Below are 15,006 nucleotides of genomic sequence, written 5' to 3'. Positions count from 1 at the left end.
TAAATGGCCTGTGCATGCACTTAATTATTTCTTTTGTCGTCTAGTCGTGAGATATTCCTGGGCGATTATTTCTGTCACTTATTAGGCCGTTCTTGTCCTGGTTAGCTCCAATAGCACAATACAAAATTTCTGGTCTTTCCCCAAGATAATTAGGAACTTAATTCTCGACCTCTTTAATCCAATACGCTGGGAAAGAAAGGGACGGGTGTATAAATACTCTGAATGTGGAGAATTTATTTATTCTTTTGCATCCTCGTGGAAAGTAGTCATGGAAGTAGCTTTGGGCAGGTTCTCAGGTTTTCGTTATGATATATTTCGTATCTTTGAAGGCATCTGAACGACATCATTCGAACGACAGTTTATCGAACGACAATTTATCGAACGACACAGGGCCGTAGCCAGACCGCAGAGCAAGGGGGGGGGCCGAAAAAATTTAAATGGGCAAAATGATAATAATTGTAGCTGTTGCTATTGAATGTTGGGATTTTGCCAGGGGGGCGAGGCCCCCGGCTGGCTACGGCCTGGAACAACAGTTAATCGAAAACCTAACCTCTAACCTAAAACCTAACTCCCAACCTCTAATCCTACCCCTTAACCCCCAACCCCTTAACCCCCAATCCCTTAACCTCCAACCCCTTAACCCCCAACCCCTTAACCTCCAACCCCTTAACCTCCAACCCCTTAACCTCCAACCCCTTAACCTCCAACCCCTTAACCTCCAACCCCTTAACCCCCAACCCCTTAACCTCCAACCCCTTAACCTCCAACCCCTTAACCTCCAACCCCTTAACCTCCAACCCCTTAACTTCCAACCCCTTAACCTCCAACCCCTTAACCTCCAACCCCTTAACCTCCAACCCCTTAACCTCCAACCCCTTAACTTCCAACCCCTTAACCTCCAACCCCTTAACTCCCAACCCTACCCTTAACCCTCACCCCCAACCCCTAACCACTACCCCTTAACCTCCAACCCCTAATTCTAACCCTCACCCCAAAAAACAACTCTTTAAAACTCCCCAACAAATCACGTGTTCCTGGCGAGCAATTTCATGTCAAGTGATCTAACAACTCTTGGAAATTGGAATACCTTGCTCGTTTCAATTGACAGTTTGCCACGGATATGGAAGTGATGGGTTTGATATGCGAATTAGTTTGCGATTTAGCAGTGGTAACTGCGAAATTTACAATTCGCACTGCGAATTGGTATGATATTAGTGGAATTCGCAGTTGCCACGTTTAATTAGGCTACACCTGAAACATAATCTGAGCGTAAACAACGTTTGCATGTTGTTTTACCTATAGAATGTTGGCATTTGTAGAAGCAAACCATGCGCTGATATTGCGCACAGATTTCCGATAATTAGAAAGTTTGTGAATTACCGCTGCGAATTGGCCTGTTTCACTATATGTATGAAATGAAATATGTTTAAATCTTTACATTGGATCAACGATCAAGAACTAATATTGTTTTCAACATTGTGATTTTGTATTTTATGTGTTGTCATAAAATCTACACTTTACAGGTAAACATTAGGCTAATGTTTAATGAATTAGTATAAGCAATAAGCATACTATGAAATCAAAAACATTTACAAGTGACCATGCTCTGGAAATACTGACAAAGTTAAACAATGACAGGAAGAAGATGAAGCAGTATTGTGATGTCACATTAAATGCTGAGTCTAATGCCTTTTCAGGACACAAATGTATCCTTAGCGTGTTTTCAACTTTTTTCTCTAAAATGTTTTCAATAGAGATGAAAGAAAAGTATGAAGGAAAAGGAAACATCCAAGGGGTGACTGAAGAGACACTTGAAGCTGTTTTAAACTTCATTTACACTTGTGACATCACAATCACAAGTGAGAATGTCTACAATTTGATGGAAGCTGCTAATTATATGGAGGTTCCTCATTTGAAAGAGTTTTGTATGGAATTTTTGTTTGATGAAATTGATGAAACCAATTGTCTCCAGATTCGAGCATTTTCAAAATTGTATAATCTTAATAAACTTGTGAATAAAGCAAATGCTATAATAGCCAACCATTTGGAAAACATGATGAACATGAAGGAATTCAATGAGTTAGAATTCCAAGACCTGAAAGAACTACTTGCATTGGAAGATAAAAAAGTGACATCTGAAAAAGTTGTTTATGATGGAATGATTCAGTGGATTAAGCATGATCTAAAGTCACGCAAACAACACTTAAATGAACTTTTTGGTTTGTTGGAACTTGATAAATTATCTGCAGATTTTTTACAAGATGTTGTTGGTCAGGAAGAATTAGTGAAAAATAACAAGGACTGCTTATTGATGTGTTTTCAATCAATGGCTTCTCAACTTCGGGTTCAACAGCATAAACAAGCTATTGCTGAGCAGCAGAAAGAGGAAAGGTATTTCCTGGCATTCGGAAGCAACTGTGTGTGGAAGTATAATGTCATAAACAAAAAAACAACTAATCTTCTACAAACAACATTTGATCGTATTTTTGGCTCAGCAGTCCATTATAAAAGAAAAGTTTACGTAAGTGGTGGTTATTATGTCCCAGAAATGGTGAGTTTAGATTTGGATGATGTTGATTCAGGTTGGACTCAGTTGGCTATTACCAATGTGAAGAGAGAAGGTGGTGCTTCAGTTGTTTTCGATAACTGTATTTACAATTGTGGAGGTATGAATTATGATGTATTGAATGACCCTTTGTCGCCACCTGGCCAATGTTACAACTTTGAAAGCGACCGATGGAGTAGAATGGATGATATGAACGAAAAACATGCATATTTTTCTCTAGTTTCTACCATTGAAGGAATATATGCCATCGGAGGTCATAATGGAGTTGCTGATACTAATACAGTTGAATTTCACGACCCTCGTCAAGGTAGTTGGAAAGTCATTACCCCAATGAACTATGCAAGGCAAGGGTTGGCTGCTGTTGTTCTAAATGACAAAATATATGCCATTGGAGGTCATTACCGTGGTGCTCTTAAATCTGTTGAACGGTTTGATCCACGCAATCAAACTTGGGACAATGTTCCAGACATGAATTTTGCAAGGTGCTACCATGGAGCTTGTGTTTTGAATGGAAAGATATACGTTGCTGGTGGAAGGTCATCGGCTGTAGAAGTTTATGACCCAGATAGGAACCTATGGATCACTGAAGTTAGTGTACCAGGAGTTTCAAATGTACAATTTCTTGTTGCCATTTAGTGTTTACATGTGCTTACTTGATTTTGTATTTTTATGCCATATCATTTTTTTTGATTTTGTTTTCAAGGATTCATCTCTTTAGTAGCAATAAAACTACAGCCCAATCAAATGATTACATATAAAAATCCAAGCACGCTGGGAAATTTATTTACAAAATACAAAAAAATTGCCCTGAATACAGAAACACCAACCAACGGCTTCTCCAAGCCATGCGGCAAATGTGCACTATGCAGTAACCATGGAGTGCATAAGCCTATGATAAAAGAATGCACCTTTATTAAATGTAAACCCAACAAAAATTTCAGTCTTAAACAAAAATTAACTTGCCAAAATTACGGAATATACATTGCCACATGCAGTATATGTCATGAACACTATGTAGGCCAAACCATCACAAAGTTTTTCACACGTTGGGCCACACACAGATCTATTTGGAACAGTTTTAATTATTCTGATAAATCCGGTGACAAAGCAGCGTTATTGAAACATTATGCAAAATTCCACAACAATGAACTAAAAAAGAAACCAGCTCTGGCAGACTGCTTTGTTGTTACTTTCGCCGAACAACCCAGCAAACAATTTTTAGACATCTCTGAAGATAAATGGCTACATAAAATCAAAGCCTCCATTAACATACAAAAATTGATTCGACCAACCACTTAGTCTGTTTTGTTACTCCCATGTCATCAGCAACCTCCGACCCCTGTAGTGTAGATTCTTCAACCATGCCCATTCGCACTTTATTTTTTTTGACATTATTTCAATGTAAACTTATGACAGTGGACTGTAAACTAAATTGCGTTTTTCTTTGTATTCGTCTTGTTGAACGATTGTAATTTACTTGATGGACGATAATGTTCATATGAATGTATTTCTTGAATTTTGTACCAGTATATATTATTATTGTTGAAAATCGTGGCAGAACACCAGTTTCAGATTTAGGCTTGCAGGTTTTGATTTTAATTTCATGTAACCATCTATTTAAAATAGAATTTGTATGCGTGTTGATAATGTCGGAGTTTGTTTTATTTGTTCGTTTTACGTATTTTTCAAATTTTCTTTTTACATGTGTAGCTACAATGTACACTTACATGTACAATTGTACATGTGTACCAGGGGTGCATTCCTAAAATTTTTTTTGGGTGGGCTCTAACACTTAGCTGTGTTGTTATAGACAAAGTAAGTATAAGTAATCGGTGTAGGTTAGCCAACAATGTTTCCCTTTTTTAAAAGGAAACACTGTTCAGTTTGTTTTTACTTCTGAACATCATGTCGAAAAACAACATGCTAAAACATAGCTTGAAGTACAGAAAAAAGTAGAAGTAACAAAACGTGAAAACGTGGTTGAATCCGATATAAAATTATAAGTTTGAAATTTGGCTTGGTTGCTACACTGCAATCTCCTTTCAGGGATGGAGGAACCACGCGGGCCTGGGCGCACCTACTTTATTTTCTGGGTGGGCCTGGCCCACCCACTTTTGAAAGCCAAATTTCTTTGAAAAGGTGGCGAAACGGCAAATCAGAGAGAGAGTTCCAAAAAAAGATCATCACTCATTTGCTACACAGTAGTTTGATTATCTTTGATAGCTCAATGATGAAATCCAATCTTCAAACTTTTCTGTTGAGTCCACTATTGATGTGCAGTACGTGTGGTTGCGTGTAGGGATGGGCAAAATAGAAGAATAAACTATTCTAGAATTATTCTAGAATAATTTTTCGAATTTAGAATTTCGAATACCTATTCTAGAATAATTTTTTTTAATTTCAGAAAATGTCAAAAAGCTTTGTTTTTATCGTGGTTTTATTGAAGACGCATAATTGAAAAGTGGCAACGAAACGAAAAACAACAGTAACTGCCTAGGAGAGCAAGTCTTTGTTGCGATGCAGGAGTGGCTGAATAGTAAATACTTCCTGGCAAGATCAAACCACAGCAGGAACTTTTCTTTATTTTTGTTCCACCATTCACTTGCAGTCTTGCATCGCTGTTTGGCACGTTTGCCTTAAGGTACGATCGGATTTCTTCGGCAGCTGAAAGCTGTTCATTGTCGTCGTTACTAGATGCTAAAGTATTTGTCGCTTCAACACAGGAGCTATCATCCATTTCATTGCTGCATTGTTGTGGAACTTCCGACACTAGGTGTAGCGGTAGCCTCATCCTGAGTTGAATTGCGCTCCATGCTTCGTACGATAAAAATAAATGCAAATCCACAGCACAAGGGTCTTCCGACGTCCACAAACCGCACTGGTAGAGAGCTGGCTAGCCGTTTTCGCTAGAGCGAAGAGCTATCGCTGAACCGAATGTAATTGATCAGCGAAAAATCGATAAAAAATTTTGGTAGTTGGAAAAGGGGATTTATTAATTTCGGTTTGGAAAATTCGATTCGAAATGTCATTTCAATTCGAATAATTAGATATTCGGATTGCAACTATTCGAAATTCTATGTTGCCCATCCCTAGTTGCGTGTGACTGGTGCAGCAATCTATCAATCAATATAATTATTCTCTATGCTCTCTATGGTTAGAACAGTGATATCATTACATATGCACGTAGGTTACTGTGTAATGCTGCATATTATTACTCCCAGGTGGTATTATAACTGTGTGTGTATTGTTGCCTTTTTATTTGAGTGTACATTGCCACATTTTGTACAGTGCTATAGAGCAATTCAACAATTTTGTAATTTTTTTGACCAAATCCGGCCCAAAAATGGAAAATTTTGCCTGTTGGCACAAAAGGCTATTATGAAAACGCAATGTGCAAACCAGGGGTCGGCAACCTTTTTCTAACAGCGGACCAAAGCCAAACTTTACATGGTCTTGGCGGGCCGTAGCCCATTAATACCAGTTTTGATAGATTCAGAGGCATGATTTCAAGGCGTTGATGTAGCCTAATGCTTTCAGAATATCGGCTAGTAATATCCTTGACGGGAATCAGCTGAACAAATTCTTAAACATTAAAATCTTTGTTTACTGCACACACAAATACTGCCATCTCAGCTGTAGGGTTATCTGTCGTGTCTGTGCTCTCATCTATTGTCATTGCGAAGAACTGTAAATATACAACAACTTTTTGCTAGATGTTGCGTTCTCCGATATCTCTTCTTTTCGTCGAGTTACGGTTCTTGTTGAAAGACTAATTAGGCCTACATCTGAAAAGTAGTTTTTTTTCTCTGGACATAGGCTATGTTTTTAATGACATCCATCTTACACCTTTTTCCAAATTCTTCATCACTATACGATTTCTTGTCTTTTTCTTTTGATTGTGCTACCTTGTAGGCTAGCTAGCAAAAGCATTTTCTGATTCATTGGTTTTCCTTTCCTTTGTAACAGAGAAATTTGCTGTTTTAAAGCTATTTTTGAGTAGATTAACTTTGCCGTTCCTTGTTTGACCCATTAACTTGGAAAAAATAATATATTTTGTATCATATTGGCGCTTTATGTTGAGTTCTTTGTTTATACAAACAGAAACGCTGCAAATCAAAGACGTGGGCCCACTAAAATATTTAATGAAAAGTACTTGTTCTTCCATTCGTTTATACTGTAATAAACCACTGGCCTGGCCACATAATATTATAATTTGTAAAGGAGCGGCGGGCCGGATGATTTTTCTAGGCGGGCCGTAGGCTGCCGACTCCTGATGTAAACGATTTCAAATATTAAGAATGTATCAATAATATGGGGGTCTGGGGGGCTTCGCCCCCAGAAGTTGGATAGACTTTGACTGCTGCGCCTCTGGGCCCACCTACTTTTAAAATGGTTCCTCCATCCCTGTCTCCTTTGCTTTTTTTTTACTGCGTAGGCCTACGTAACACTTGAAACTCGATTTGCATGAGCTAATTCCAATCTCTTAACTCAATTGTAAACTTATTTGTATGAGCCAATCCCAAGCACACTTGCAAAAACATTGACTGCAAAAGGAAAGTAAGGAAATGCAATTCTTGAAATGAGCGCTTGTGGTTGCAGATTTGCTAGTAAGAACCAATAAGCTGCCAATGTGACAGTTACACTAAAATCTCATTTAATTATTAACGAACAGTTTAAAAAACTCCAATTACAGCAAAAGCATATTCCAAGTTGGTGCAAACGAGATTACACAAAACAAATAGCCTGCTGCCAGGTCTTTGGTTTTATGGGCTAAGTTATAAGCACCACGACAGTCCTTGATTTTAGCTAGCAAACAGTTTTTGCACAGATCTGAGTTCATTCCATGTGGGCAGTTTAGAATGCTTAACTTGAATATCCACAGCCGACCGATGAGTCTGCAACCACTTCTGAGTTGCCGCAGTGCCATTCCATAAATGAGGAGGTGGTCCATTGATGCTGATGAACAACAATGCTGAAACAAGTGAGTATGGTCAGCCGTGATCGTAGCGGTGTGATGACCAAGTTCATTTGTGAAAATCCACGTTCGGCTTCAGCAGAACTTATAGCAATCATGTTTAGTACTACGTTCTTGAGCAACTTTATCGTATCTGGTATATGACAAGGATTGTCAACATACAATCGGAAATAGGAGTGATGACATGAAATCTCTCCTCTATTTTTCGTAATCTCTGCTCCCCTTCTTGCCATGGAACTTCGACTGCAGCAGGCCATAACTCTGGTACAATCAAGGCCGGATTAAGGTTTTGATGGACCTGGGGCTATAGGGTAATCTGAGGCCTATATTTTATTCCCCTTATTGTACCAATCACAATTAAAATGAAATAACAAAAGTTATACCCGAAGTACAGTATATCCTTATTAAACACATTCCAATGATCTTATTTGAAAACGATCGTAGGCCTGTGTTGCAATTCGGGATTTTATACACAAGATAACTTGGTCACTTATGCTTGGCAAATAAGGGTCTACTTTGAATCTGGTGGGCCTATTTTTTGTTGAGCCCCCGCCTTAATCCGGCCCTGGGTACAATAATTTCCAAGCTCTTCACAGAATTTTCATTGTTGGTGTCCACCATCCTGCTTCCAATGTTGTCAACCAAAGCTTGAATAAACCGATTACGATCAAAAGAAGGGTAATCTCTACGTCGAGCTTTGAACTGGTCCAATGTTATGCCTTTAAAGGAGTAGTTTTTTTGTATTTCCAGGTTTCAAGTTAACAACTTCATCAAACGAATACTTTCCTTCTTGAATAGCTTTTTTTATTTGAAGTAGAGAATTAACAGTCCATTTGATATGACGATTAGCTACTACAAACTTGATATTCCCAGTCTGGAGAGTTTCTGACAAAAGTGATAATTGCCGAATACAATCTTTTAAAAGCGCCAGATCTTCTACGAATTCCTTGGTGGTCATTTTTATGAGATCTAATCAGGGAAAACGGCAATTGCTATCAACTTAGGTTCGTGTTCTTTTGCAGTTCTGTTGTGAGAAAGCTGTTAAAGTGTTACTTGTTCAGTCGAGAAGTTGTTGTTCAGCGAGAAAAGCTGAAAAATGGAAACTTGAACGAGCCCCCCCTCCATCAAGCCTTTTCGTATTTCGGGGGGCTGAGCCCCCCAGAGCCCCCCCAAGAATGCAACCCTGATGTGTACATGAGAAGATGCTATTACTATATTATTATTGTAACTGTCTCCGCCGCCAGTGTAGCCAAATCGTTTGGCATCCGCTGGCTTCGATCAGTCTTTCAACAAGGTTGATAGGATCTCCATTCTGTTTTGTCCTTTGCGATGTTTTGCAATCGATGGAGATAGCGAAATCGATTCTTACTTAATAAATAACACTAAGAGGTTAGATTGTTGTGCAAATGCCAGCATTTGATGAATGCAAAATAGCAGTACCATCATTCATTACATTCATTACTATTACCAATTTTTTTCTGTCGTATGATTCAGACAAACTTGGTTGCTTCACTGTGCAATGTGCATTGTACTAATATACAATTGTGTATTTGTGTACGCCTAGGTTCTTTCCTGCTTTAGTTTCATCAGAAACTTTTTAGTTTCTTACAACAATGTTATATCAGAATAGGCTACCGACTACCGTATGCTAAATCGTTTTGTATGAATAGGCTGCATTTTATGAAAGCATTCACTTAAACATGTTTCCTTAGAAAGTGTTCTGTTGTTTGTTGAAAATTCTATATGCAGGCCTCGAAATTCGTTTTTGTTGACGGCGGACAAACGTGTCCGGTCTGAGCAGCTATCTCGGCGGACAAATTAAGTATCACGGCGGACACACCAGTTTTAACGTCGATCGTCATACTTAATCACTTTATCTTGATAAGTCTTTGCCATTTGAGAACCATACTTAAGGTTTAGGCTTTTTAAAATTTCCGCGAAGTCACTCTAAAAAGCTTTCGTCAAACCAACGAGGTGCGCTTGAAGAGTCAAAGCGTCGTGTAGCTGCTAAATATGATGATTATTGTTAAAATTTTGAATTTTATAGTCTTTGTGTCTGATGCAAATAAATAATAAAAAAATGATACGCCGCATAACTGATTAACTTCCACCTCCGAGGTAGTATGGCTTCTTGCGTCACAATGCTCTGGGCACGAGTCGGAAAACTTTTACACTAACGCTATTTTCTGCTGTGTGAAGCTTTACTAGGCTTTTTTCTTTAAGTTTATTTTTGCGTGTCATGTGAGCGAAAATGACGAGAAGAATGAATAAAACATTAGAAAAAGCGCAATTATTTTTTGCTCTCTCCGTGATGCGGTTGCCTCTCCAAAATAGTATCAGTATTCCACGAGATCACGGCAGGCTCGGGGCTATAATCAGCGCAGTCAGGGCCGTCCAGGCATATGCGCATGGGAGCTTCAATAGTATCGATCTTCAAAAACGTGCGCCAATCTCCACGCGATCATTGCTTGTCGTTAAGATGCGTACGGTAATACCGAGATCTACTCCGTGTCTTCTCTCCAGACTGGCTAATTGAGGGAAAAGCGTAAATGCGCGCTCTTGTTTAGCAATAAAATATGCGATTTCAAACAACCTCTTAATTTTGATTATTTTCGTTGTCACTCATATTGTCGAGGGCCTTGGTGATCGGAAATTGATGGCTTGGGGTATTGTCGGCCAGATATGTTGAAGCTGCAGCCATATGAGGTAACGATGTGTTGTGATCTTTGACAGAGCTAATCCTTACATTCGTTGTTCCTTTAATATATGCGTCTATCACCACTAAATTTCCTAGTAGTAGGTTCATCGCCCTCATTCTCACTTTCAGAATTTTTCCTGGGTCTTTTATTTCTTACTGTAATACCAAAACTTAAGTTTTGCTGCATCTTGCTGTAGTAACCTACTCGTAGTCGTATTATCTAACTTTGTAACCAACCTTGCTTTATCAGGGTCTGCTACTATTCGGCTAGTCCGATTCGGCTGATCCGATTCGGCTAGTCCGATTCGGCTATTACCCTTTTCGGCTACAGCCCGATTCGGCTAGTCCGATTTGGCTGATCCGATTCGGCTAGTTCCCTATTGGCCTGGGCTACAGTCTTTATCTGTTAGTTCCCTATTCGGCAATTTTTTGAAAATCCAACGATAATCCTTCTGTAATCCAACATCGTTTCTTTTGCATTCCGACAAAGAAAAACAAATTGAAATGAAATTTAGCGAAAAATGTTTGAACTATTAAATTGAACTGTTTGCTCACATAAAATAGACAACGTCTTCTGTTTATTTAGAGAATGTTGTAATATCGCTTCTTTTATAGTTGAAATCATCGAAGCTTTAGATGAGTGGGGTTTAGACCTAACCATTGAGATCTTAAAACTAAAAAGCGAATTAAATTTATTTTTGAACTATCAATGTTTGCTCAGATAAAATTGACATGTATCATGCGTCGCCGTCTGCATGCAAACTTAGAATATATTAGAATCCTCAACTATTACAAAATTCTAAATCCAACGACACTTTCTGTTTATTTACTGTAGAGAATTTTGTATTTTGATCTCGAAGCTTTAGATGAGTGGAGTTTAGACCTAACCACTGAGATCATAAATCATATTTATGACACCGGTTACATCCCTAGTGATATGGTACGTTCCATATTCATAACTTTACCAAAGAAAACCGGAGCAACAGAATGGTCACTCCACAGAACAATTAGCCTTGTGAATTACGTAACAAACAGCTTACTCCGAATCATGTTGATGAGATTGAGACCAAAACTACAATCGGAAATTTCAACAGCACAGTTTTTATTTGTTCCAGACAAAGGGACCACAAAAGGAATTTTTTACATTAAAAATGATAACAGAGAAATGTATGTCCGGTTCTTCTGTTTATTTAGAGAATTTTGTATTTTAATTCGACAATATGGTATCTTTTGCATTCTTGCATTTTATCCAGTGTTTACCTTTGAGTGCCTTCCCAGACGGCAAAATCTGTCATTTTTACATTCATTCAACGTCTGCAGACGTTGAATCAATGTAAAAATGACGAGTTTTGATGTCTGGGTTCGTTCAAAATATGTGTTTTACATGAAAACAACAGTTTTCATGATTACCAATAGGGGTTAATGAGATAAAGTCTCAGCGAAAACGTGTCAACGAAAAAAAGACAGTTGCCAAATAGCGTTTGCAATAAAAGATGAAGTTAAAACCTAAGTGGCAGTTTAGAGTAAACCTGGGTTTCGGCGTTACATGACCTGAAATTCCTTTGGTTAGTTCCTTCGTTAGACTCTCAGTTGATGTTACTTGATCATGGCAGAGGAATCGATTAGTACGCAGCGCAAAGGTGAGGTTTTTCTACATGATGGCTACATGTTTCAACTAGCTCAATATAGTCCAGACGGGCTTAAGAAATACTGGCGTTGTTCCCGACGTGATAAGAAATGCAAGGCTCGCATCAACACTTGTGTGGCAACAAATCAGGTAATAATGTGTGTTATGATGACTATATTTTGATCATTTGAGAAAATGTGCCAAGAAATGTCAAGTACTTGAATTGTAATAATTGCAACCGTTGTTCACCTGCATTGACGTTGGACCTGGGAATGCACCACGGACTGCCCTACCCTAATAATAACAACTGCTTTGATAGTGACGTTGTGCTATTACTTATTAGCCTACTAGGGCCATTTTTTTACCTAAAAAATTGAAAAATATGACTTTATTTTTTGAAATATATGATAATATATGACTTTGTTTTAAGCATCAAATTTATGCTAATCTCTAATTAATAACTCGTATGTAAGTGTTTACATGTATTTTGAACAATAACACACTCGAACAACTAACAAAACACTTCTATTTCACTTGAAAATCACTACAAAAATTCAAATGTCTAATGCATCCACTGGCGCCGACTTGCGGGGTGGCCAGCCACGCCACCCCATAACCTCTATGGCATGATGGCAGCCACCCCGTTTAGGTTACATTACTTACTGCAAATAAATGTAATTTGAACGGACGTTTAAATCTTTTTTTGATTATTGGTTTTCGCTTCAAGTCAACGTAAAGCAAGAGGTGAACCAATACAGTATTGCGAAGAAAATGATTGTTTTTGTCACAAGCATGATACTTGCGTAACATCAAGCAAGCTACGTGAAGATTACGCAACACGTGGCTACGATTTGTTTCCTTGTTGTTGGGATCGTTTTATTTGTTACTTTTCATAAGTCATTGTTACATTTGTTAGGTTTACAATGGGATTTATTAATCAATAAAATACGATCTTTCCATTGCCTCTCCCAAAAATCTTTTTTGAAAAATTTTAAACTGCTTAATATCGCTATAAATTATGACAGCTATAAAATACTCGGAAATAAAATTAGCTCCACCCCCTAAATGAATATCTATTTTCAAATTAAAAAAATGCAATTTTTGAATGCTTAGTAAAAATCAAACAAAAACATGCAGTTTGAAAGTTTATAGGTTGCCATATTGTGCTATCTGCCACCCCGTGCAAAAATAAAAGTCGGCGCCTATGTGTAGGCCTACCTACCAAACCAGCTACTTAGTAGTACGAGTCAAAGCTCTGTACTCGAAAAGTACCCTTGACTCTTGAGGTCTCAGCACTGGTTGACTTAGTCGCCGTTAAGCTGAACTATCGTAAGTCCAAATTTTTCAAAATTGCGTTTTTGGTTGATTTGATATCTTTATAAACTACAGTTTATTTTGTTAAAGCATCGTAAGTCCATCTGCTTTAGTTTTGATGATACAGAATGATGAACTATCGCAAATTGGAGTTACGATAGTTTTGCAAAATAATAAAATGGGACTTACGATACTCTGCTCTGAAAGTAATTTTACACGTTTCACGTTAACACTCCCTTTTCTTTTAGGTAATTTTTCTTTCAATCGTTTTTTGCATGTTGATATTCAAGGCTTACTTATATTTCTTTCTATTTCGCATAACAATTTTGCTGTTTTATTGTAACTACATTTCGACAATTTTTTATTGTTAAACTATCGTATGTCCATACTCATTTTTCTAACGTTCAATTTTTGCAAAAAAGAATTATCTTTTTTTCAACAACAAAGCTCCATGAAAGACAATGTATATATAGTTTTCATGTTTTTCCGTTAGAGAACTTTTAGAAAGATCAAACAATGTACAGCAAACACAGCGTGAACTTTAAAATTCAATTTTCTCAAAACTGCATTTTTGGAGTTACGACGGTTCAGCTTATTAGCGACGTAGTGGCCTACTGCAAGTGTTTATAATGTTCAGAGACTGGATTGTGTGTTGCAAAATAATGTGTCAAGATGATGTCACAATGCAAATTAACATCAAACAGCAAGCGCTATTACTAGGCTACAGAAAGTAATAAAAATGCTGCTTCCAATGCTAAGTGAGACTCAGCGTGAGAACTCTCATTGCCTCCCTTCCACAAATTATTATCAAAGTTCAATGTCTACAGGAGCTGTTTGAACTGCATTTACAAAGTTACTCCGGCTCAATCTTTGTATTTTGAAGTAAAAATGAAGTCATATTTTATGATCTAAAACAGAAAATATAACTTTTTATGACTTTATAACTTCTTAAATCATAGTTAATAAATATACCTAGTTCGCCAACTGAATACGAATTTTGCCGTTTAAACTCGGCACGTACGCCCTCTGTCGGTGGTTAACACGTTTTGCTGACTCAGCAAAACCACTATGGGAAAACCTGTAGAAAACTGGCAAATTAAATGGTTGCAGTGTTTGTTAGGTGAGTTTGGACTGCTGAATGAGGGAGAATAACGCTAGAAAGAAGAAAGTGTGTTACAGAAGTGCTAAACGTTCCTTTTAGGCCTTCACAGTGCAATTTTAATTAAAATATAACAGTCCATGAGCACGTTTTCCTCAGAATGCTTGCAGCACCAAGTTGAGTCATATAGGCAGAAAGGCACTGGTAGCTTTCCACAGCTACTATTTCAGCAGGATGCTAGGTTACCAGCAACATAGCTAACAGCTATACACAATTTATTAAATTTTGGGCTAAGGCTAGTGTGGTTTTCAGAATAGCCGACTTAGTACAGTTTTATGGCCAAGAACTTAAATGGCCAATATTACTGGTAAACCACACGAAAACCTGCACCATGCAGTCTTACACATTTTAGTATAGCCCATCTCAGCTGCTAGCAGTGTTGCATACTTACAGTAGATTCCTACCTGACGAAGAGTGACTTGCAATGTAAATATTAAAAATTAGTTTTAAAGCATATCAGCATTTGGATACTTTTAGTGCATTTTTGTGAGCGATTTTGATCGATGTGTATTCTTAGGTAAAAACAGCTATTAAAGTTTCTCTTAATTTTTCTCTAGCTAAGCTGTATATATGTACTATGGCTTGTCTTGGAAAATATTGTTGTATGCCAGGATGTACCAATTTTTCTTCATACCCTGAAATTTCACTCTTTGTTGTTCCCAACGGA

The 15,006-nt window shown here is 37.8% G+C and overlaps 1 protein-coding gene across 1 annotated transcript; it reads left to right on the top strand.

The window, feature by feature from the left end:
- The first annotated feature begins 290 nt into the window (after nt 1-290).
- LOC145785858 (kelch-like protein 25) lies at nt 291-3,202 on the top strand. Its single transcript, XM_082597566.1, has one exon. It carries the CDS (start codon nt 1,574-1,576, stop codon nt 3,200-3,202), a length of 1,629 nt encoding a protein of 542 aa, XP_082453692.1. The 5' UTR covers nt 291-1,573.
- The last annotated feature ends 11,804 nt before the right edge of the window (nt 3,203-15,006 follow it).

The sequence above is a fragment of the Aplidium turbinatum genome, chromosome 16 (genome assembly GCF_918807975.1).
Source record: "Aplidium turbinatum chromosome 16, kaAplTurb1.1, whole genome shotgun sequence".
In the NCBI taxonomy this organism is placed as follows: Eukaryota; Metazoa; Chordata; class Ascidiacea; order Aplousobranchia; family Polyclinidae; genus Aplidium; species Aplidium turbinatum.
This window is presented reverse-complemented; position numbering and strand designations above follow the sequence as displayed.

Excerpts from the sequence above, each read along its gene's own strand:
- LOC145785858 (XM_082597566.1), top strand. The coding sequence starts at position 1,574 with ATGAAATCAAAAACATTTACAAGTGACCATGCTCTGGAAATACTGACA.